The sequence below is a fragment of the Hirundo rustica genome, chromosome Z, assembly GCF_015227805.2.
Source record: "Hirundo rustica isolate bHirRus1 chromosome Z, bHirRus1.pri.v3, whole genome shotgun sequence".
NCBI lineage: Eukaryota > Metazoa > Chordata > Aves > Passeriformes > Hirundinidae > Hirundo > Hirundo rustica.
In genome coordinates, this window is record NC_053488.1 from 28,496,765 (window position 1) to 28,519,454 (window position 22,690).

At 35.4% G+C, this 22,690-nt stretch overlaps 1 protein-coding gene across 2 annotated transcripts in view; it reads left to right on the top strand.

The window, feature by feature from the left end:
- The window catches only part of RIC1 (RIC1 homolog, RAB6A GEF complex partner 1), a 46,535-nt gene extending 24,394 nt beyond the window's left edge, over window positions 1-22,141 (top strand). The window contains exons 4-26 of one of the 2 annotated variants that reach the window (XM_040089994.1): window positions 159-266; window positions 1,331-1,473; window positions 1,705-1,841; window positions 2,814-2,905; window positions 3,927-4,015; window positions 4,865-5,009; window positions 5,484-5,532; window positions 6,645-6,794; window positions 7,138-7,341; window positions 8,711-8,749; window positions 9,013-9,123; window positions 9,723-9,812; window positions 10,435-10,595; window positions 11,612-11,750; window positions 12,789-12,905; window positions 13,672-14,400; window positions 14,719-14,877; window positions 14,988-15,121; window positions 16,097-16,383; window positions 17,185-17,379; window positions 19,137-19,314; window positions 19,451-19,639; window positions 19,942-22,141. In XM_040089994.1, the coding sequence (XP_039945928.1) occupies window positions 159-266; window positions 1,331-1,473; window positions 1,705-1,841; window positions 2,814-2,905; window positions 3,927-4,015; window positions 4,865-5,009; window positions 5,484-5,532; window positions 6,645-6,794; window positions 7,138-7,341; window positions 8,711-8,749; window positions 9,013-9,123; window positions 9,723-9,812; window positions 10,435-10,595; window positions 11,612-11,750; window positions 12,789-12,905; window positions 13,672-14,400; window positions 14,719-14,877; window positions 14,988-15,121; window positions 16,097-16,383; window positions 17,185-17,379; window positions 19,137-19,314; window positions 19,451-19,639; window positions 19,942-20,227 (3,931 nt within the window). In that variant the 3' untranslated portion in view covers window positions 20,228-22,141. The remainder of the gene's footprint in view (window positions 1-158; window positions 267-1,330; window positions 1,474-1,704; window positions 1,842-2,813; window positions 2,906-3,926; window positions 4,016-4,864; window positions 5,010-5,483; window positions 5,533-6,644; window positions 6,795-7,137; window positions 7,342-8,710; window positions 8,750-9,012; window positions 9,124-9,722; window positions 9,813-10,434; window positions 10,596-11,611; window positions 11,751-12,788; window positions 12,906-13,671; window positions 14,401-14,718; window positions 14,878-14,987; window positions 15,122-16,096; window positions 16,384-17,184; window positions 17,380-19,136; window positions 19,315-19,450; window positions 19,640-19,941) is intronic. The other variant, XM_040089995.1, reaches the window with a different exon arrangement.
- The last annotated feature ends 549 nt before the right edge of the window (window positions 22,142-22,690 follow it).

Sequence of the window (22,690 nt, forward strand, 5' to 3'; positions counted from 1 at the left end):
ACAGATTGCACATGACTGGTTGGGGTGTGGTGTATACATATGTATACATATGTATACATATATATGTGGGGGGAAAGACCATGGGAATGTAAATCAGTTACTCTTGTGTCTTTTGAGGTGCAGTCTGTTGTAATTCTAATATTTCTCTTGCATTGTAGAGGAAGCCCACATCTGAAGGGAACCCCACATTATAAGGAAGAACAATGTGCTCCTTTGTTAAATTTAGAAGTGAAGAAAGTCTTGGACTTGCAAGCCTCTATCACAAGGTATGCTCATTAATTGGGTCTTGAGAATTTTTCCTTATATACCAGTACTTTTTGAAAAGTAAAGGGAAAACTGGATGGAAGAAAAGGCTTCTAATAAGTTTTTAGGCGTATTAATAGTAAAGACTAATATTGGTGAGTTACTATTAGGAACTAGTAAGTCTGAGAAGGAGAAAAAGTGAATTACCATTTAAGAATTCTTTCTGTGCTTGGCTATACTGATATTTTTGGCATATAGAAGTATGTAGTATGTTCAGTATTACTGTGCACTACTATAAATGACTTTGTTCTTCAGCTCACAGTGTGTATTAGAGATTTCATTGAGGCGTTGGTAGGTTAGAGCAAAATTGTATTGCAACATTTCAGCATTTCTCCAGATGCCTGCATAGAGTACACTTTACCTCTTGCTTTTTTTTAGTGATTGTCTGTCCTATAAAGAAGTTTTGAACGTGCTAAGTATGTGTGAAAAGTTGGTGAAACTTCATAGGTTGGAGTGAGGTGGAAAAGTAACAAAGTGAAGTTTGGGAAGAGGCTCTTAGGAGAAAATGGGTGTTGGAAGACATGCAGGAAATACTGCATATACTGGAAAAAGTTTTGTATGCAAGTAGAATAACTGTAGTTGTCAGGATTTTGGAAATGTTTAAGGAAGGATTTACAAGGAGTCTAATTTCTCCTTCATCAGTTTATTTCAACCACAGATCTATGTATTGTGAATTATTTGCAGCCTAGTCAGTACTGTTAATTTCCTGGGATAGATGAATAATTGATTGTTGGCAGCAATGTCTTATGATTAGTCAAAAGTACTGAAATTATTTCAGCAATTAGTATACCAGTTAAGCAAATACTCTAACAGTACAGACCTGTTAATGAACTGTGATTGCTGGAGAGAAGTTGAGGTATATACCGTAATCTGTTAGCGTGGTACGTGTTTGTAACTTACATGTAACTTTACAATGCAGTTGCTGGTACAAGATGTAGTAATAGAGTGTTTATGACATTAATTGGTATTTCTGTGACATTGATTTGAGATGAAGTTTGTTTAGGGATTAACAAATATCTTTTATTAGTTTGCAGTCCATGTTAGAAGATCTACTTGTGGCTACTGCTGATGGATTTCTCCATCTCATTCACTGGGATGGTATGACCAATGGAAGGAAGGCCATCAACCTATGTACAGTTCCATTTTCTTTAGATCTGCAGTCTTCTCGAGGTAGGTTTTAGGGATTGTATTGCTTACAATAGTTACCTCTCAATGACATATCATCTAATATAATATATTCTCTCTGTGCAGAGATGGGAAATTTTTGCCGTTGTGAATGGGAATGAAATGGCCTGTTTAAATTAGATTTTCTCTTTGAAGTAATAAGTAAACATCTGAAATGTCTGTTGGCTTGCAATATTTCTGTGTTCACATATTTTTAAATTACTGATACTTTCTCAGCAGGTTCACTTTTGGGATTCGAAGATGTTTGCATCAGAGATATGGAATACTGTGCCACACTTGATGGCTTTGCTGTTGTTTTTAATGATGGCAGAGTTGGTTTCATTACACCAGTGTCAAGTAGATTCACTGCTGAGGTAAATTTCCTTTAGCATTTCTACCATGCACAATAACTGTGTTTTCCTTGGTCTCGGCATTTCAGTTAGCTTTCTACTTTCAATTTTGTTCAGTTACAAAGAAACTAAAGTTTAACATCTGCTTAAAGAGATTACATTAAGAACGACACTGCATTTTTTAGCATAATTCGAGCTAGGTTTTTATGGGGTTGGTACTGTTGGGAGACCATAATTGATAATAGATTTAACTTTCTTTTATTTGTTCAAGTTGTCATGATAGACCATGTCTTACTGTGTCAGACCAACAGACTTCCTCTTAGAAGTTCTAGGTAGGGTGATAAGAATTGTTTTTTTCTGTGGCTAACTATCATAAGCACTACGTCTAGGGCTTAGTCCTAATCAAGTCTTGTCTCTTTCTCATAGTGATATGCATACTTCAGAATTTGTTTTACAGGAATCTTTTCCAAGCTAGGTGTTTTCTTACCTTTAATTTAGTCTAAAAATTATTACATTTTGGTCTTAGATATCTTTATTTTAATTACAGAAAAAAAAACCCAAAAAAACCCCCATCTGGTATCAGACTCCTTCATCCACTTAAAATATCTCAGCTGTTGCAGATGGGAACTTAGTTTCCCATTTTTCTTTTTCTCTTCTTTCTTAGTTCCATCTGCTGATTTTTTATTTTTTTCCTTAGGCATTGTTAGTGACTTTTTTGCCTTGTAGGTATTGACTTTGTTAGTAAGAGGTCTTATAAACAGTTTTCTTACATACTGATATCTTTCTGTAGTTTATATTAAGAAGAATGAAACCGGTTTTGCATTTGCTGGATTTTGTTCCTTTGAGCCAGGTCAATTAATCTTGACATTAATAGAAATTTTGTGATCATGAAGGTGAACTGACAGATGTGTAATATAGTAGACATGGATAGAAGATGACTGTTATTAATAAAAGCACTGTTTAACAAAAAAATCTTCTGAATTCTTTTCCCTACAGCAGCTCCATGGTGTTTGGGCACAAGATGTTGTGGATGGAACTTGTGTGGCAGTAAATAACAAATACAGGCTAATGGCGTTTGGATGTGCCAAGTAAGTTTTTTTAAGGCTGGTTCAAAGCAGGGGGAGATTGTTTCATTATAAAGCTGAATTAGTAGTTACTTCTTACTAAGTTGTGTTGTAAGAACTGTAAAGAAGAAAATAATCACTCTGTCTAGAGATAATGGGCTGTCAAGAAGGCAGGAGAGAGGTAGAAAGAAATGGCTGCCTGCTTGAACTGCAACTGAAATTTATATTTGCTATTCTAGTCTGGGAAGAAGAATTCAAAGGTGGCTGGACCAGTAGCAGGGATTGGAAGGTGCTGCTATCCCAGCAGGATTATAAAGTCAGTTTTAAGTAGTTAGTCATAGTAATATTGGACAAGAATCAGCACTCCGCACTCAACTTAGAAAATGCTCTGTGCAATCAAGATTTGGTCAAGAAAAATGTTGTCTGCTTAAGTAATTGAATATTTGTAATTTAAATGTGCAGAAATGCTTTTAGATGTGGTATTTAGCTTACTGCTCCTTCAGCTCCCCCCTGTATAATACTGCTTAAGCTGGCCTTAGAGTGCAGCTTTTTATTCTTCGTATTTACTTGGGTTTTGTTTTAGAGCGTTTAAAAAACTCTGGTTTATTTTTATCTGTCCTCTTAAGAACTAGTATTCTTGTTTGGAGTAGCAATACAATGTATTCCTCTGAAAGAGAAGAGAGAAAAATAGTTACTTTAATTTACTGATCTTAGTATGCCTTAGTACATCCCTGATGAATCTTTGGCACTGAGTAAATACTGCCTTCCCTAATAGAAGGATTGTTGATTGTGTTTACATACGTACTTTAAGAGAATCAAGTAGCTTTAGTGCATTGATTATTCTAGGCCTGGTGGTTTGGGTGCCTCTAGAAAGCATCTTAGAAATTTGTTTCATAAAGTTCTTTGACTATTACTTGATTCAACATCTCTGTTCCAGATAAATTTGCTATTTATTGGTGAGAGAAAAAGCAGCTTTTCTTAGCCTCTTGAAACTGATAAGAAATCCACCTGGTCTGTAGTCTAAAGCATGTGTAATGTCTTCCAGTGGCTCTGTGCAGGTTTATACGATCGATACCACCACTGGCGCCATGCAGTTTTCTCATAAATTGGAACTGACACCAAAACAATATCCTGGTGAGCTACTTTTATTGCTTGAATTTTTAGGGTGTAGTATATTTTTTTATCCTTGGCTATTTAACCTCTGTTTATTTGTTTGCATAATCACTGATGTGAATAGTATTTACTCCTGTCTGTTCCTAGTAATTAACTCTTGTGTCTTTGCACTTTTAGCTGCTTTCTTTTTAATTAATTTTTGGATATGAGGGTTTGGGTGGGTGGATTGTGGTGGTGGTTGGTTTTTTTTTTGGTTTTTTTTTTTTTTTTTTAAACTAATTCTTAATCTTGAAATTACTTTTCAATTACCTGAGGAAATGAGAGGTTATTGTAAAAACTGATAATGAGTATAATAGAACTGCGAATTATTTTGAAGCAACTGACATGTAGGGTACAGAAAAAATACTGAGTAATGCTGTATCCTTCCTGCACTGCATGTATTTTTTCATGTAGTATTCTGTGCTTGAAAGTAAGGAACATGCAAAGTGGGTAAATTGTATCCTCAACTGAAAATGTGTGTGTCTATTGGTTTTCAGTTAAGAAACAAATCCAGAAGTCTTACAGTTGTGTTAAGTGCCTCTATTGTCCAAAAAAAAATCACTTTATCAGAATTGTAGTTCTGTGGTTGTGTTATAGCAGTGTACATCTGTCATGTTTTCCTGTATTCTTAGTTTCTGATTAAACCAAGCATATGTTGGAAAGAAACCATTGTTTGTTTACTCCTTATTCATTTTGAGATGGTCAGTTTGATTAGTGCATCAGTTAATTGAAAAGTCAAATATTTACTTCCATATATTTTTGTTTATACTCTTAAGGTGAAACCAGATGAAGGACTTTCAGTGTTTTATTTTATTGTCTGCTTTTAAACAGATATTTGGAATAAAACAGGACCCGTTAAACTAATTAGATGGTCACCTGATAGCTGTGTTGTGATGGTGACCTGGGAATGTGGAGGTTTGTCCTTATGGAGTGTTTTTGGTGCTCAGCTTATCTGTACTTTAGGAGGTGATTTTGCGTGAGTATTTTTAATGACATTATAAAGAGTTTATTAGAAGCATTTGTTTTTCTAATTGAAAACATCTAATTAGAAAATAATTCACCAAATTGGCTTTTAAAAAATGTTTTTCCTTTATGAATTCTTAGATATTGAGATAATCATTGGCAAATATTTAGGAGGGGATCATTTAAATATAACCCAAAATGTATTATTTTCGTTTTGTAGTGGTCTTGTTGTCTGTAAAAGAAATTACCCTAGAAGCAAGCTTGAGCAAGCAAATATTAAAATTCCCTCAGCGCCCGTATTTCAAATAGTTTATGCTAGACATCTGATAGTTGCATTGCCTTTTTTGTAATATCATGGATCAAACAGGCTGTACCATTTAAGATGAGATTCAGTATAAAACCATATGAAAATATGAAGTTAGGAATTTAATTTATTATTCTGATGAAGTTATTTGCAAACTCAGACTTGTTCTGTTCTGGTTTTAAGGTATCAATCTGATGGTGCCAAAAAGGACCCTCTAAAAATCAGTTCCATGGTAAATATGAATGTAAAAATACTGTAATAGGATGGCTCTTATAGTTTTAAATTGTTTTTAGTATAACAGATTTCCAGAAAATCAAACTGTCTTTCTTTTGTTAAATTCATTTTCACAGCAAGATGCCTTTACTACACTTCTTAACTGCAATTTTACATTGAAGGAAAAAAGGACAAATAATGAATTTTTTTTTCATGTGTTAACCTGATCATGAAGTATGCATGACATACATTTTCTTGCCTTTGCCTTTAATATTAAGAATGAACACTTTCATTTTTTCTTCATTTTTCTTTTTTTATCTGGTGCTATATTTCAAAGTGCAGACACAGATCAACACTAATTGTAAATGCCCTTATTTCTCTAAAATTTCTAGCTGACCAGTTAAAGTAACTTTACTCAGATTATGAATTCCAGAGAAACTTAACTGCTGTTTTTTTAATACAAACTAGTTAACATTAAGTCCAGTCCTGCTAGTCTGTAAAATCAATAAATAAACAGAATAAATTAGAGTAAATTTTAATTTTAAATTAGAACAAATTTCAAACCGTGGTGAATTTTGTGCTGTGTTTCTAAAACAATTTGGTTTATTTATCATGACATAGTTGCTATGAAGATTGACAACTCTAAACATGCATCCCAAGTAGTGGTATATATATGCAATGACAGTACCGTTTAAATGTACCTTTAAGAATTTCAAAGATTGAAATTCTGGTATCATTGAATTACAGCCAGTGTAATTTTGGAAATCGGGATTGTTTCACATCTGGCTCTGTGGAATTTTTGTTTGTTGCCCTAAACTGCAAACTAAACAGTCTTCATTACTTGTGTGGGTGTCTCTGTGTAATTGCACTTTGTTTAATCATTATTTTTTACATAAGACAGGAAATAATTCCAAGTTAGATTCTTACTGTACCTTGTGAATTTTACTGTTTGATTCCTATAATGATACATTTTAAAACAACAAAATGTTTGGATTTTTTCCAGGCTCATGTCTATCATAAGATCATAAGTTTCTGTAGTTCTTGTTTTATGAGACTATGTAGTGTTATATTTATGTATATGTATGTAGTGTTGAGTTGGGGATTTTATTATTGCGATTCTTTTACCTTCAGACCTGGGGATCAGAAGGGTATCATCTCTGGGTCATTGATGGGAATTCTTCAAACATGAAACCTCAAAGAAATGCAAATAATGGATCTCAACAGTTAGGTATTCTGCAGTTTCAGTTCATCAAGAGCGCACTCACTGTTAATCCTTGTATGGTAAGTTTTGTTTTTGTTGCTAAATATATCCTTATTTTAGATCATAGTTCCAGTTTTAGACAACCTCTGAGTTGTTCTCTCAGGTTTTAAGCCTGTTCTGCAGCCATTACAATTGTCTTTTTTGTCATAGAGCCTTTAAGATGGTACTGGGAAAATACTGCTATGCAATACTGTAACATAAAACCTGTTAGAATATAGTGATACAAAAACTGAGAACTGCCTCAACACTTGTGTTTCATATTGTTTACTCGTAATCTCTTAATATATTGATCAGGTGTTTTCCTTGTCTTCTGTATGTGGAATTCAAAGTTGCTTTTTTTGTTTTGGTTTGGTTTTAATATAGAGTAACCAGGAACAAGTCCTCCTTCAAGGAGAAGATCGCTTATATTTGAATTGCGGAGATGCAGCACAGACTCAGAGTCCCAGAAATACTTCGGCACACTCTGAACATAACCACAGCAGGGAAAGAGGCCCATTTTCAGATGGCAGTTTAGATTCTCAGGGTTTAAGCACTTTACTAGGACACCGGCATTGGCATGTTGTACAGGTAATTGACCCTGGTTGCCCATATGTGCTTTGTGCCTGCAAGAGTTTGTAGGAGTAGAATATGTGGCTGACTCACTCTCTGCCATATCTTTTTCTTCTGGTATGAGATCATTGCCTTTTTATTGTCTCTGGGGGTTTGCTGTGGTACAACTTTTTCTCATTGAAAAAGGTAAATGAAAACTGATCGTATTAACCTTATGACTGAGTTTGCCCCCTATCAAATAAAAACAGTCTTGAAGGTCTTAGGACTTTGAGAAGGAGTAGTTACTTTCATGTGCTTTGAAAGGGAGAAGAAGTGCAACGCGCAAGAAATCATTTAGGTGTTTGTTTTGTTATTTATACAAAATGCTTTAAAACATATTCAGCTGATGAATACAACCTTCAGACTCCAGCTGTATTTTTAAGCATGAAAAATAGCATCTATTTGAACATTACAACATTAATCACAACATTAAGCTTTCAAAGAATAAATTGTTTCCAGGGTAGTAATGGGACTTCTATTTTTCCTGTAATATAAAGGAAAAGATAAATGTCTTTTAATCTGTAATTCTAATGTGTATTCTTCCATGCTTGAATTGGTGACACTTTTTAAAATAAAGGTTTCTGAAAGGTCCCCAATATCTTGTTCTTTGCATAGCACATGGATCGGTAGTATTAAAAGATTCTAGGCATGTAAGGCAGGTTCTAGATACTGTTGAATTTCCACTTTAGCTGGCCCAGTAGCTCTTCTGTCTTCTGAAACTGGTGTCGGAAGGAGAGGTATTTGTTCTGTGGTAAAAATAAAGCTGAAACAATTGGAATTTCTGTGGGAAGCGTTGATCAGAAGACTGGAGTTTGAAGCTGGGTTTACATCATCCCATGTGGTGTGAAGAATCCAGCACTGAGATTTGATCTGACATATTCCAGTCAAGTTCTTTCGTAAGAAGGCTTTTAGGTATGCTGGTGTGTATTTGTGACAGGATTCAAAATTTCATCCCTATACTGAAAGTCCTGCCTGAAGACTGTATTTATTAAAACCTTTATGTTCCTCAAAGATTCTCTTGGAAAGGGAGGTAGCTGGGAGGAGAGATGAGCAGATTGTGACTATTAATCTGTAATACAGTATTAGCTGCTGTATGTTGTTATTGCATTTTAATATTTTGTGTATTAAAAACAGGGTAACATTTAGGCATCAGTATCTTTTGGTGTGGGGGCAGTAATGGTATTTAAAAACAAAATTTCAACATTAAATGCCTTTATGATAGTGTTTTGGAAAAAAAAAAAAAAATACTGACATTGTCCAAATCTCTTTAGGATGTTGCAATTAATCAGTACTTTAATTGTAGTTGGTATAGTCATGTGGTTTTGGTTTTCTCTCTTTTTTTTTTTAGATTCATAATACATATCTAGAGAGCAACTGGCCTATAAGGGTGAGTTATTTTAAGAATATGTTCATGCTTATTTAAAAATATTGGAGGGTAATTGTCCATTAGGATTGGCTGAACTCTGAAAATGAAATCATTATTTTACATTCCAGAAAGAAAACTGTATTAGTGAAGTATGAAACATGAAAGTACTTCACATGTTTTGAATCTGATGTTACATTGCTTTGTGGTGGCATATTTGGATAAGATGTATCATTTAAATAAGTTCCCTTCTGAGGCCCTGGTAACTTTTCTTTTCTTTCTTACAGTTTTCAGCTATTGACAAGCTTGGACAGAATGTTGCTGTTGTTGGCAAATTTGGTTTTGCACATTATTCTTTACTCACCAAAAAATGGAAGCTGTTTGGAAACATTACCCAGGTGAGAGGTGATGGAATTTTATTTGGTGATGGAATTTATACCTGGTGCACAGGTATAATTTTATTTGTTGGCATGTGAGATTTGGAGAAAATGAAAGAGTATAATTTTCAAGTAAACAGCTTGTAGACACACTTGGGATTAGGGATGCTGGTTTTACATGTGTTTCTCATAAAATGTCTGAAACACAGATCTTGTGGTTTTGACACAGTAATTCGTGTCTGAGTATTGACAGAGTATTCCAGATTTGAGTGCGTATAGTCAGACAGTTAATTCCATTTGTCTGAGAGTTCACGTGACAGCTTTGGATGTAAAGCATGTAAATTCTGGCTAGAAACACGTGTGAGAGAGTTCAGGGATGCCAATAGCATAAGAGCTGTGGAACTGTATTTTGTAGGATGAGGTCTGTCTTTCACAAACTGTTCTTTAGTAGTTGGGTTTTTTAAACATTAACAGCTTCATATACATAGTCTTGCCACTATGAGTAAGGCTTATAGAGATCATGCATGGCTTTCAGAAATTACCCATATAATGTACATGTCCATATGCATAAGTATATATAAATACATACCTATGTCATTTGCTTGCTTTTTTCTTTGTAGGAGCAAACTATGATGGTGACAGGTGGATTAGCATGGTGGAATGACTTCATTGTTCTTGCATGTTATAATTTAAATGATCACCAGGAAGAGGTGAGATACTTTTTTTCAAAGTAAACATATAATGATTAGAATATCTGATTTGTATGACAGTAATATTATGTACATGACAAGTATTGTGGTATTATAAACATGCTTATACACTATAAACTTTGGTGGCTTTTGGTCATATTCAGAGTTTTTCTCTCAAAGTAATTCTTTGCAGAAGATTTTTGTTGTTGCTATTAAAAACTATTTTCTGCTGATTAGAGCGAATCTACTCATTGTTCTGAAAACTATGTGATATTTTTGCATGTTAGCACAAAGTGTGTTCCGAGATAATCTGTTTACAGTGTTTTGGGACACTTTTGCAAGCTTTTAAACTGTATGGGCAGAGGAGATTTACTTACTCTTTGCTTTTTAAAACTGGTGAATAAAATTCTTTCCTTATGATTGTTGTTCAGTACTTCAGAGTCAGCTGTACTGTACTTTAACCACTTCAGATGTAATAATAAAATGCAATGGATAAAATACTTGATGAAATACAAACTCAGTAATGTGTCTTGGTAGAAATTCTTGAGAGCCATTCCACAATAAAGAAAATAACCAGATGTGGAATTACTATTAGCTTGTTGGTAAACAGAATTTGTATTTAAACTACTCCTTTTCCTTGCAGCTGAGAATCTACCTGCGGACGTCTAACCTTGATAATGCGTTTGCTCACATCACCAAAGTGCAAGCAAACACGTTACTACTGAGTGTCTTCCGGGACATTGTGATATTGTTCAGAGCAGATTGTTCCATTTGCCTTTACAGTATTGAGAGAAGGTCTGAGGGGTGAGTGTCACTATTTGAATGCTTTTGCAGTAAGGTACCTGTAGATCTGCTCTCAGTCTGAGTAAATTCTTACAATAATACAAAGGTGTTTGATAACTGGTGGAGTCAGATTATTAAAATACAGAGTGGTAAGTGTTATTTCTAAGCACAAGTTCATGAGTGTTGTCACTTGCATGCGTAGCTGATAGGCACATTAGGTGTGGAGGTAGGTAGTGACTGATGAATGCACATTTCCATCTGTGTGAACAAACATGTTCCTAAATTATAGGAACTTGAAAACTGAATATGAATAGAAGAAAAAGGTACTAAAAGACACCCACATACTTGAATATTTTAAAATAAAAACATGTTTCTAACATTAGAAGCAGTAACTAGTGAAGGGAAGGTGGCAGCAGTCTTACAAAGATGAATGAAGAAAAGGTTTGGTCTTGGTGTGGTGGTGAGGAATTGTTTTAGTGCAAAAGAAGTAGCAATGTAAGATATGCCAGATACTTTCAGACAGTTAAGATTAGTGAATCTAAGGAGGAGATAAACATTCAGAGGTAGCAGGTTTTTTAAAAGTGCTTAAGTATGTGATTTTCTTAGTTATGGTATCTTCTTTTTAGCAAGAAGGGACCTTTTTGTGGTAGAAAAAAGCAAGTTGTTGAGGAACTTCAGAGAAAAATACTTTCAATGCTATTGAAAAAAGCTCCCAACAGACTCCAAACCTGGGAACTGTCTCATTGAAGAGTCAATAGAGTTGTATTCTGAATTATCTGATATTGTCTTCTACCCACTCATAGCTGTATTTCCCAAAATATCAAGAGAAGTAAGCTAGTTTCAGTTTGTTTGGTAACTTCATGTAGAGTAGATATGTGGGCATTTCTGCTGATTCCTGATTAAAGGAATGTAATTTTTCTGTAGAGTAAATGGTTTGCTAAGGGTAATTTGCTGATTTTCATTAGGTTTACTTCAATGTTGTTATTTCATGTTAAGTACTGTTGTAAAATTTCTAAATATAGTCATTTTCCTTTCAGTCCTAATCCTACTGCCAGTATCCAAATTCTTCAAGAAGTGTCCATGTCTCGGTACATTCCTCATCCTTTTCTTGTAGTGTCTGTTACGTTGACATCAGTGAGAACAGAGACTGGCATCACCTTGAAGATGCCTCAGCAGGTAATGGGTCTTCAGTTTTGGTGGAATTTGTGCCTGAATTTGTTAGCTTACTCCTTAAAGGTAACCTGGTTGGTAAATCAATCATAAATCAATGGCTCTTCCATGTGGTAAAATCCAGAATGTGTTTTTTTCTGATGTTCATTATATAGACATTTTATACGGGAAGTAGGGGTGAGGAGGTAGAAACAGAAGTAAGAGTTTAGATTTTTTTTTCATACATTCTCTTCTTAACTTGCAAAGGAATCAGTTCCTGGTTAACAAATTAAATTTAACTCTGTCAATGACATATTGCTCTATTGTGTATTAAAAGTTAAAAAACAAAGCAGTCCATGACATTAGGAATTACCTTTCTCACAACAACATGTCTATTACTCAAAAAATAAATAGAAAAAAATGAAAAGATGGCATATGACCCTATGTGGTACTCTTTGTCAATTCTGCAACAGCCAAACAATGACTTAAGATGTAAAGGTCCCTGTCTTAACTTCAAAATTTAGTCGGGGCACTGAAAGCACATGCAAAGAGAACTTGGATTTTTGTTGTCCGGGTTGCAGTCCGAGTAGGCTTAACTTAGCAGAATACTTTCTTAACACACCTTACTAAAACAATTTTTCTCTAACTGCAGCTAAATAAAAGTTCAAGATGCTGCACAAGTGTGGCTCAGCTCTTGCGTTGTGTACCAATGTTAGTCTTTGCAGTCAGAGACTGGCAATCATATTGTGATGATAGTAATAAGAATACATAAGAAAAATAAGCTTTATTTTTCTTAGAATACTGGTGGATTGCCATTTTTAAGACCCGTAGTTGGAAAAGTCCATATTAAACCCATGGAACGAGTCTGGCGAATAAGAAACCTTCCAGTATTAACTCCTTTGCACAATAACTCGTTCTTGATTTTTCTGAATTCAGTTGTTAGTCATCTCTATAAAGTGGCACATTTAATTTACACTTTTTTTTTCTGGGTTTTTATTGTGATTATGAGTAAAATTATCATTCAAAAAACTTAAATAATTTGCATAATATTCTTTCTATCTGTAGGCTTGTGAAGCTGAAAGTATAATGCTTAACTTAGCAGGACAACTCATCATGTTGCAAAGGGATCGATCTGGACCCCAGATACGAGACAAAGATAATAATCCTAATCAAAGAAAGCATGTGAGTAAATATATGTGGAGTACTGCATATGACTTCAAAGATGTCAGTGATGGAAGAAGCCGTGGAAGAGAATTGTCCAGACATAAAGAAAATAGGGCCATAAGCAAAGTAATATCTACAGTTACAGACTGAATTATTAGCTGGAAGTATATTAGCATTTGCTAGTTATATTGAAATGAAATAGACAAGCCTTAAGAGTAAAGATACTACCCAAAATTTGGTATACATCAGTAACAGAAGTCTGTTTTTGTACGTTTATGGAACGTTACCATTTTTTGCAGAGTATGGGTACAAAGTTCTTAGAAATAACAACAATAGAAATCAATTACTAAATTTGCAATTCTTCTGGGCTGAAGAAAACCCATTCTGTGTGAAACAAACACATTGGGAGAGTGAAATTTGGGAAGTTCACGTAAAGATTTGTCAGTTCTAGGTTGGACTTGTGGGCTAACTGAAGAAGTACAGAGCAGGTTTCTATTTTTCACCTTTATTCTTATCTCTCTGCTTCCCAAGTATTAAGGAGGTTAAAAAAACAAAAGAAATGTCTTGAATTAACATAAGTATTGTCTTTTGTCACATGCTAGGATGCAGATAAGAGAGAAGCAGATTTGTTTCTTCTTTATTAGAAGAATAACATGTTTGAAGACAGTTGTTCCTTGCTGAAAAATACAGTTCTTGTCAATAGGGTAAAAATAAAAGGAATAATGGATACTGATTTTTTTTTTTTTTTTTTTAATTTTTATTTTTAATTTTTCATTTTAAATAGCTGCCTTTTTGTGCTCCAGTTGTCCTAGCGCAGTCTGTTGAAAATGTATGGACTACTTGCAGGATTAACAAACAGAAACGCCACTTACTGGAGGCTTTGTGGCTCAGCTGTGGTGGGGCAGGTATGAAAGTCTGGCTTCCCCTGTTTCCCAGAGATCATCGAAAACCGCATTCCTTTCTGTCAAGACGGATCATGCTGCCTTTCCACATCAACATATACCCATTGGCTGTTCTGTTTGAAGATGCCTTGGTTCTTGGTGCTGTTAATGACACTGTGCTCTATGACTGTTTATACACACAAACCAGTGCTAGAGAACACTTAGAGGTTCTCTTTCCTTTCTCCATTGTTGAGAGAACCTCTCAGATCTACCTCCATCACATTTTACGCCAGCTCTTGGTTAGGAACCTCGGTGAACAAGCCTTGCTTTTGGCCCACTCCTGTGCCACATTACCATACTTTCCTCATGTACTAGAACTGATGCTTCATGAAGTGCTGGAAGAAGAAGCTACCTCGCGGGAACCCATTCCCGACCCTCTCCTTCCCACTGTGGCAAAGTTCATTACCGAATTCCCCCTCTTCCTGCAGACAGTTGTTCATTGTGCTAGGAAGACAGAATATGCCCTGTGGAATTACCTTTTTGCTGCTGTTGGAAACCCAAAAGACTTATTTGAAGAGTGCTTAATGGCCCAGGACTTGGACACGGCTGCCTCTTACCTTATTATCCTACAGGTAAGGGCACCAAATATATTGCAAGAGTGCTGATATTTACTAGCACTGCAGCATTTTAAAAACAGTGTCATATTAAAGTTGTGCGTGTTCAACAGATTTTTAATTTAATAGTTTTCTCTTGATATTATGTCCAATTATGAGGGGTGGTAAGATCATGCAGTGTAACTAGTCAGTTTACTGTTTTAAACAGGAAAATAATAGCATTAAATTTGCTGTTTATAATCTTCAGTGAATGTGAAGCAGTGTGGCTTCAGTTAATAGAAGTTCTGATGCTCTGTAGTAAAAGTAAATCATTTAATTATGTTTTGTTGCTTGCAGAATATGGAAGTTCCAGCAGTTAGCAGACAACATGCTACTCTCCTATTTAATACTGCCTTAGAGCAGGGAAAGTGGGATCTCTGTCGTCATATGATTAGATTTCTTAAAGCCATTGGCTCTGGAGAAACAGAAACACCCCCAGCTACACCAACAACTCAGGTTTGTGATGAGAAAAGTAAATACTGTGCGTCAAGCCTTATATGATTAATCTTCATGTTATATATCAGGTATGGTCCTTTGAGTGTATCTTTTGGTTTTATTGCTTTTAGGAACCTAGTTCAAGTGGTGGCTTTGAATTCTTCAGGCATCGCAGCATTAGTTTATCCCAATCAGCAGAGAATCTCCATAGCAAATTTAATTTGACAAAAACACTGAGTATGCCTTCTGGCCCATCTGGAAAAAGGTAATGTCCTCTCCTTCTCCACTTTATTAGGTATGGGACTAACTTTCTTACCAGTTGACGTTATAAATTATATGATAGATTTGTCATAATATCCTTCTACATGTTTTGCATTTATCATTTCACAACTTTTGTATTGTTGTGTCTCATAAAATTCTTAGAATATATTCTCACACATGTATGTGTGTTTGTATGTATACACATGCATGCTTACAATAGATATTGTGTGCCAAAAGACTTCGAAACCACTGGATGTGGTACACATTACATGTGTAGTAATTTACGTAGCTAGTGAGACCACATGCCTCATATTTAAAGAATCTGTTTTGCTGAAAAATACATTTTGAACAGCTCACAGTTCACAGCATCACAGTGTACTGCTCTGCTACTATGTGCATCTTCATCTGGCAGTGTGTTTCCAAACTACAGATAGAACCTTTTATGCCTTGAGGTGAACCCCTCTAAAGCGGCTGTATACGAACTTGATATATCTTGATGATAGGCATTACAGTTCAAAAGTAATAGTGAACTGAAATTCATTATTATCTTTGCTTTGATGGTTTTCCCCAAAAAAACAATCCTAGTATAAATTTCAAATTAGTAATTCTTAAAAAAGAGTACTATCTTAAAAGTTTTGATAGAAAGGTTCTAGGCCAATGCTTGACTATTTCTCTAAACTTTGCTTTGTCATCTGCCCTTTATTTCTCTTACTTTACTTTTTTCTGTATTGCGAATAGTTTAATGCTCTATAAATGCTGCTGCTGTTATAGCTTAAATCCTTTATTTCACCTACCTGTTGAGGCATTGGGATCTTTTAGAGAATATAAACAGCAAGGAATGATAGAAACTGCTTCTGCTGTTATATAGAAAGCTCCCCTTTTATTACTGTGGTCACTCAGTGTTCTGCAGTTGTGGCCAACAGCCTTTGCAACTCATCTTTATCAGTGTTCACTTGGCTGTTCTGTGCTGTGTGTGTAGGTGGAGTAAAGACAGTGACTGTGCCGAGAACATGTACATTGACATGATGCTCTGGCGGCACGCTCGGCGTCTGCTGGAGGAAATCAAGCTGAAAGACCTTGGCTGCTTTGCTGCACAGTTGGGCTTTGAGCTGATTGGCTGGTTGTGCAAGGAGCGAGCCAGAGCTGCCCGTGTGGAGGACTTTGTGTGTGCTTTGAAAAAGCTACACAAGGATTTCCTCTGGCCATTTCCAGTGATACCAGCTTCGTCTATTAATTCACCTTTCAAGAATGGAAAGTACAAGACAGGTACAGTAACATCTGAGTTTGATATGAACTAGATTTCCTGCAGCTACAGTTGTGAATCTCACTCGGTTCTGCTTCTCTTCAGCCAAGATAAGAACAGGCTGAGGCTTGCCACCTGCAGTGCTTTCTCACACAGAGTGTATTTTTTGAAGAGATTCTGTTTAGCATAGAAAGTATCTCTTAATATGATTACTATTTCTGTTGAAATCTCCTGCTTTCCTGGATGTACTGAATTGGACATCAGTGCAGATGTTAAACTGAACATGGAAATTGCTGCAGTGTAAATTCTGCTGCAGAAAATTACTAAAATCAATATCCTTTTGTAGTCTCTTGATGCGCTTTTGATTAATTTTTTTTAATTAAGTAGTAATGTTCCTAATATTTGAAATTTATTTTATTAAATGGTAAGAACTTTGAAGACTGCTGTAAACCTCCTTTATGTTATTGTTCTCTCAGTTCACTACCTTATCTCTTTATAGCAAAGTTGACACTACCTTATATCCATATGTCAATGTTAACATTGGCTGCCAAGTCTTCCTTTTTTTTCAGTATCAGCATCATTGTTTACTTCTGTTGATGCTAACACTTTATTACATCCTACTTCTTTTATGCTAGTGCTCACATAAAAAGCTGATCAGAAATTCTGGAAATGCCTAAACTTGCTGCATTCTCTTGCATTTCATTGGTCCCCTGAATATTGATGTAGATGCAAGTTTTACCTTCCTGAAATGCCTGGAGAGAACACTCTAAATTTCCTTTTGGATACTTGCATTATTTTTCTGTGGTGTGTTTTGATTTTTTTAGCCATGGGGGAGCAACTACTAAAATCTCAGTCTGCAGACACCTTTGTAAACATGGAAATGGACACAGGGGTTTCAAACACACCTCGCAGTCGCAGCTGGCTTGGTACTATCAGCTCTTCTCAGAGAGAGATTGACACTGTTTCATCCCATGGACCACACATGCAAGATGCATTCCTTTCTCCTTTGCTTAGTAAAGGTTAGTCACTCTTCCTTCAATCTGGTCATTGGAAAAATGTGAAGTGTGTGCTTATATTTTGATTTTTGCTTGTCATTGCTGTATTGTCACTTCTCAACTGCTGATAAGAAAAATTCAGGAAAAAGGACTTACCGAAAAGTGTACTGAATTTTTTACAACAGAAATACAATGCCCACATTGTACATCTCTAAGTACATGAGGTTAAATATGAAATAGATAATTGCTGAAGTTTCTGTCAGTGGTGATAACTTGATGTTCAGTATTTTTTCAGTCTCGCTAGGAAGAGTGTCCTACGCTGTGAGTTTTTGTTTCTTTGTCTCTTGCATGAATTAGCCTCTTGCAGGGGTTGGAACGGCTCTAATTGCATGAACTTTGTGCTTTTGGGTTTCTTAAGAATGATATTAGATACATTACTTATTGAGGAAGTTGAGGAAATTAGAGACCCATATAGTTGTATTTTTTCTGTTGCTTTTTAAAAACTGCAATGTATGATCAGCTTACTAAAATAGAAACTGTACTTTGTATTTATTTTTTCTGAACATAGAGATGGAAAAAGTTTGTCCAACCATTCTAGTATTTTTTAAATTTAATTTTATTTTAAAAATGTTTCATACTTCCTCTTGTCCTTGAGCATAGAGCAACATTTTCAATAGTATCTAAATCATGTGTTTTCCACTCTATTAGGGCAAAGATCTAAGTGTGAAGTGCAATCTCTTAATTTAAGACTGTAGATCCTTCTGTGAGATTCAGAGCATTTGGAGATCCTCTCTCCTTGGGCACAGTCTCATTTTATTTTCACTCCTGTTTCTCTTGTTTTTTAAATCTGAAGTCTGCAAGAAAACAAGTATCTCTTTACATAGCACTGATTTTACTGATGTCTGCCACTACTGCTCTTTCTATGAACAAATAAATTGGGGTTTTTTTTCTGAGCTGGATGAAGACCTTTGATTTTAATCGACTTTGGTATGCATTTTGAAGCATTTTTTTCCTAAAGAAACGAAATTAATAGCCTTTAAAACATTGCAAGCTGAATTCTAGTAACTATTTCACAAATTACTCATGCAGCACTGGTATTCATGGGCAAGAAGATAATCAAATAGCTTTTTGACTTCCTAAACATTTTCCAAGAAAAGATGCATCTGCTTTAATATGGCAATCATTCTCAAGAGTAGGTGCCTTTGTGACTCACCACTGTAATGGTTTTAGCTTTGATGTTACTGTTCCTTTGAAAATTCTGTTACTGCATGTGCTTTTGATGTTTTTGCTGGAAATATTTCTTTTTGTAATTTGTGCAGGGAAATACTTATATTAAAAAGCATTCAAAATCTTAATGGCTTTCTGTGAAGAAAATAATTTGATATTGAAACTTCATTTTAACAAAATTAAAAGTTAAGTAAGCAGAATTTTAGACAGATTGTAACTTCTCCTAGACTTAATTCTAGGACTATAGTATGCAAGATGCTGTATTGGTGCTTTTATGACGGTTGCCAACGCATACCTAGGATCACTTACTGATAATAATTCTCTTGAATTATTTTTACTGGATAGACAAACGATTGCATTCCTGCAACAGTAGTTCTACCATCCAGTGTGACAAGAAGAATGCTGAAGCAGGATGGACAATATGCCTGAAGTAACTTTGATACACTATAAAGCATTATGTTTGTCAGTTTTTATAGGAAGTAGTTCAGAAATTCTGAGTCTTACTAAAGTAAGTAGTTTCTTTTTTCCCTTATGTTTCTGAGTGTTTTTGATAGGTGATGAATGCAGCATTGGTTCAGCAACAGACCTGACTGAAACGAGTTCTATGGTGGATGGAGACTGGACAATGGTGGACGAAAACTTCTCCAGTCTAAGTTTAACTCAGTCAGAGCTTGAGCAGCTCTCTCTAGAGCTGGCCAGTAAAGGGCCACACAAGTCACAGGTGCAGCTGCGGTAAGTAATGACATATCTGCCTCTGAGACTGAGAATTGCTGGCATGCAGCATCCGGAGAAAGAAACAATCTACACAATCACACTGCAATTTTTTTTCTTGGGACTAGGAAAATAAACAGCCTTTTTTTCCATATAGGTACTTGCTACATATCTTCATGGAAGCAGGATGTCTGGATTGGTGTGTTATCATAGGCCTTATTCTCAGAGAATCTTCAGTTATCAACCAGGTTTTCAGTATCATGCAGTCCTCTGATACTGATGGAGAAATCTGTCAGAACATCAAGACAGGCCTAGATGCTGTTGACAAATGGGCTTCTACAGATTGGTAAGTGTTACATCCCAGCTTCACATGCAGTTGAGCTGTAGATAGTTTGTTACCTAAAAAGTAACTTTGAGTTACTGCGGTACCCTTGGCCGAAACATAACTTCACAGGGTGGTCATCAAGCTGGGGAAAAAAACCCCAAAACACAAACCAAAACAAACTCAAAGCAACCAGCTTTCCAACTTATATTGTTAGATTAGGGTTGTCTTTTTCCCTTTATTTAAAATAATTTTTGCTTTTCAGGTGCATGACAGAAGTACTAATTTTAATTCACTCATGGTGTTCTGTCCCATTCTCTTCCTAGCCCTGGGTACAAGCCATTTCTAAGTATCATCAAACCACAGATACAGAAATTAAATGAAATAGTAGAAGAGCAAGTACAACCTGAAGCGTTTCAGCCAGTGAATCCTTCTAAGGTTCCTGAACAAACAAACTCAAGAGCTGAGGAAAGCAGGACTTCATCTAGCCATGGCACTAATCCTCAGAGTGATGCTGGCAGCAGCAGTGCAAGCAGACATGAAGAGGACAAGGCTAAGACAGAGGATGAGGATTCATTCCAAGAAGGCAGTTATGACTGTGTTGTGTCTTAAATGGAAGGTGAACATCTTCCCAAGCATCAGGTGTGAAAGGAAGCAAACCAGCTCTTAGATCTGCTTCTGTGTTTTGGATTTGAACTATTTTTAAAATTTTGTTTGTTTGGTTTGGTTTTTTTAATATTTCAATCTTTGAAATTTTTAGTGGGGATAACTAAACACCAGTTTCATCTAATAATTTCAGAAGGAGGCATGACTTTTCTGATGCAATCACCAGACTGCAGCTTTACATTTTGATACTTTAAATAGTGTTGGAGACAGTGAACACACTTGGAGATGGATTCAGCCAATCTTCATCAGTATCTTTACATCACCAACATGTTCTGAAGAAACTACTTATATATTGCTTCAGTTTAAAAGGTGAAGAGGGGATTAAATATAAAAACTGTTTTCTTTGCAGCTTGCCTGCCTAATTAATGTCTGATCAACACAGTTAGTTTGGTTTGATACTGATATTTTGTATTAAAGGACTGTAAAATATATTGTATGTTTTTGTGAATAATCTTGTACAAATACTTAAGGCTGTACCATATTTGGAGGTACCTATATGTATTTGCATGTTTCTAGATGACTAGTAAAGTTAAAGCAGAGTTGCACTTCTTTCTGGATGAGGCATACATTACTGACCTAACACTGACACAAGGTGGCTTACCTGTTTTCTACTGCCACTTAACAGATCTTGTAGTTGGGTTAAGGGACTGCTGAAGGTTATTTATTTCATTGTAAATTCTTTTCTGGATTTTTAAAATGTAAATAATCATCCTATACTCTTCCTATTAAAAAATAGTTTAACAGCTCATACTTAAACATTTTTTCAAACATTTTATAATATGCATACTTCTAACTAAGACATATTTAACTTTACTACAATGTTATGAAAATTTGGCTGCAGAAGTCTGTTGCTTTGAGGTACTTATTTTTTCTAGCTGCTGTCCCTATGTAATAACTACCTGTAACAGTATTAATTTAGATATTAGCTTGTTTGTACTGTGCAATCTGAACAAAATTGCAACATTACTCATTTTATACACGATAAACTAGTTTATTTTTTATAACATCACTTGATTACTGACATGGACCAAATTAGTCATCATAGGGTAGTTACAGCATCTGTTGCTTTTCTAGTGTAGTTACTAAATGCACATCCATTTAAAATCTGAAAATTAAGACTATTCACAATTAAGTTTTAAATGAATTGTGGTTTCATCATCTTTATTTCCTTTGTAGATAAGATCAAGTGCTTTAAAATGTACACTTATTAAATTGTTGCTTTAGAATGGCTTTACTAAGCCAATACAACCAGTACAAGTGCAATAATTGCGAGTATTACGTGGAAAGCTGGAGCTATTAATGAATGCAACTTAAACTCCATTTTATAAGAGTTGAAGCTGAGACTGAAGTTAGAGGAAAGAAACTCAGTCTGAGTCCCAGCATTAAGCTTATTCTGCATTGTAGCTACTGGTTACAGGTAATGTTTCTCATACCTACAAGCCTGTTGTGACCTGACATCAAAATTCATTATTGTTTTAAGGGGATAATATTTAAAGCTTTTTTTATGATAAAGAAACCTGCTTAATCTATGTTTAAAGAAATAAAAACTGTGCTTCAAGTTAATATTTTTCTGTGGTTCTGTGGTAATGATGTAAACCAAACCCATCCTGGTCAGTGTTCTGCTGTTCAGGTTTTGGTTCTGTGCAAGTAAAACATACATTAACTGATATATTAACATTCTTAACATTCATATCTTATACTGTGCTACTGTTGTTTAGCAGGTAAATCTTTTTAGTTGTGAAACTTTAGAAGTTTGTACTTCTTTAGTAGTAATTATCTCTATGCAAATCTTACATGCTGATTTTGTATTTTAATTTCACTGTTATACTTGTAATTAAAAGACAAATGTATTGAACTTTACTTGAAGTTACTCCTGTGGGAAAAAAATACCAAACTATTTCTGACTTTAAGCCATTCAGGTAGGCCATCTTAGAGAGACAAAGCTCTTAGAGAAACCACCTGATGTTGATTGTTTTTTATACTTCTGTGGCTTTTTTTTTTTTCTTTTTCTTTTTTTTTTTTTTTTTTGTGTTACAGGATGAAGGAATCAAACCATTATATTATTAGTGCATCTTTGAAGTTACAGCCACCTGCTGCTGTGAAGAGATGGAGCGGGTTTAGGTGGTAAGGGTGTGGTAGCAAGGGGGATTGTGTCTGACATGGGGAAGCCTATCAACCAAGCTTGGTGCCTCCTCTCTCTTATGTATTTAACAAGGGGTAAAACATGCTGTGGGAGATGAGTGAGGAAGAGTCCTGCAGACAGCCAGGCCCATAAAGGAGGAGCAGGAGCATCCAGGCACTGGTATAGATTCACTGCAGCGTCTGGCTCTGTGCAAGTAAACACACACATGATATCCTGACAGTCTTGCTATTATTAGCCTCTCACTGCTGTGGTACTGCTCAGCAGCT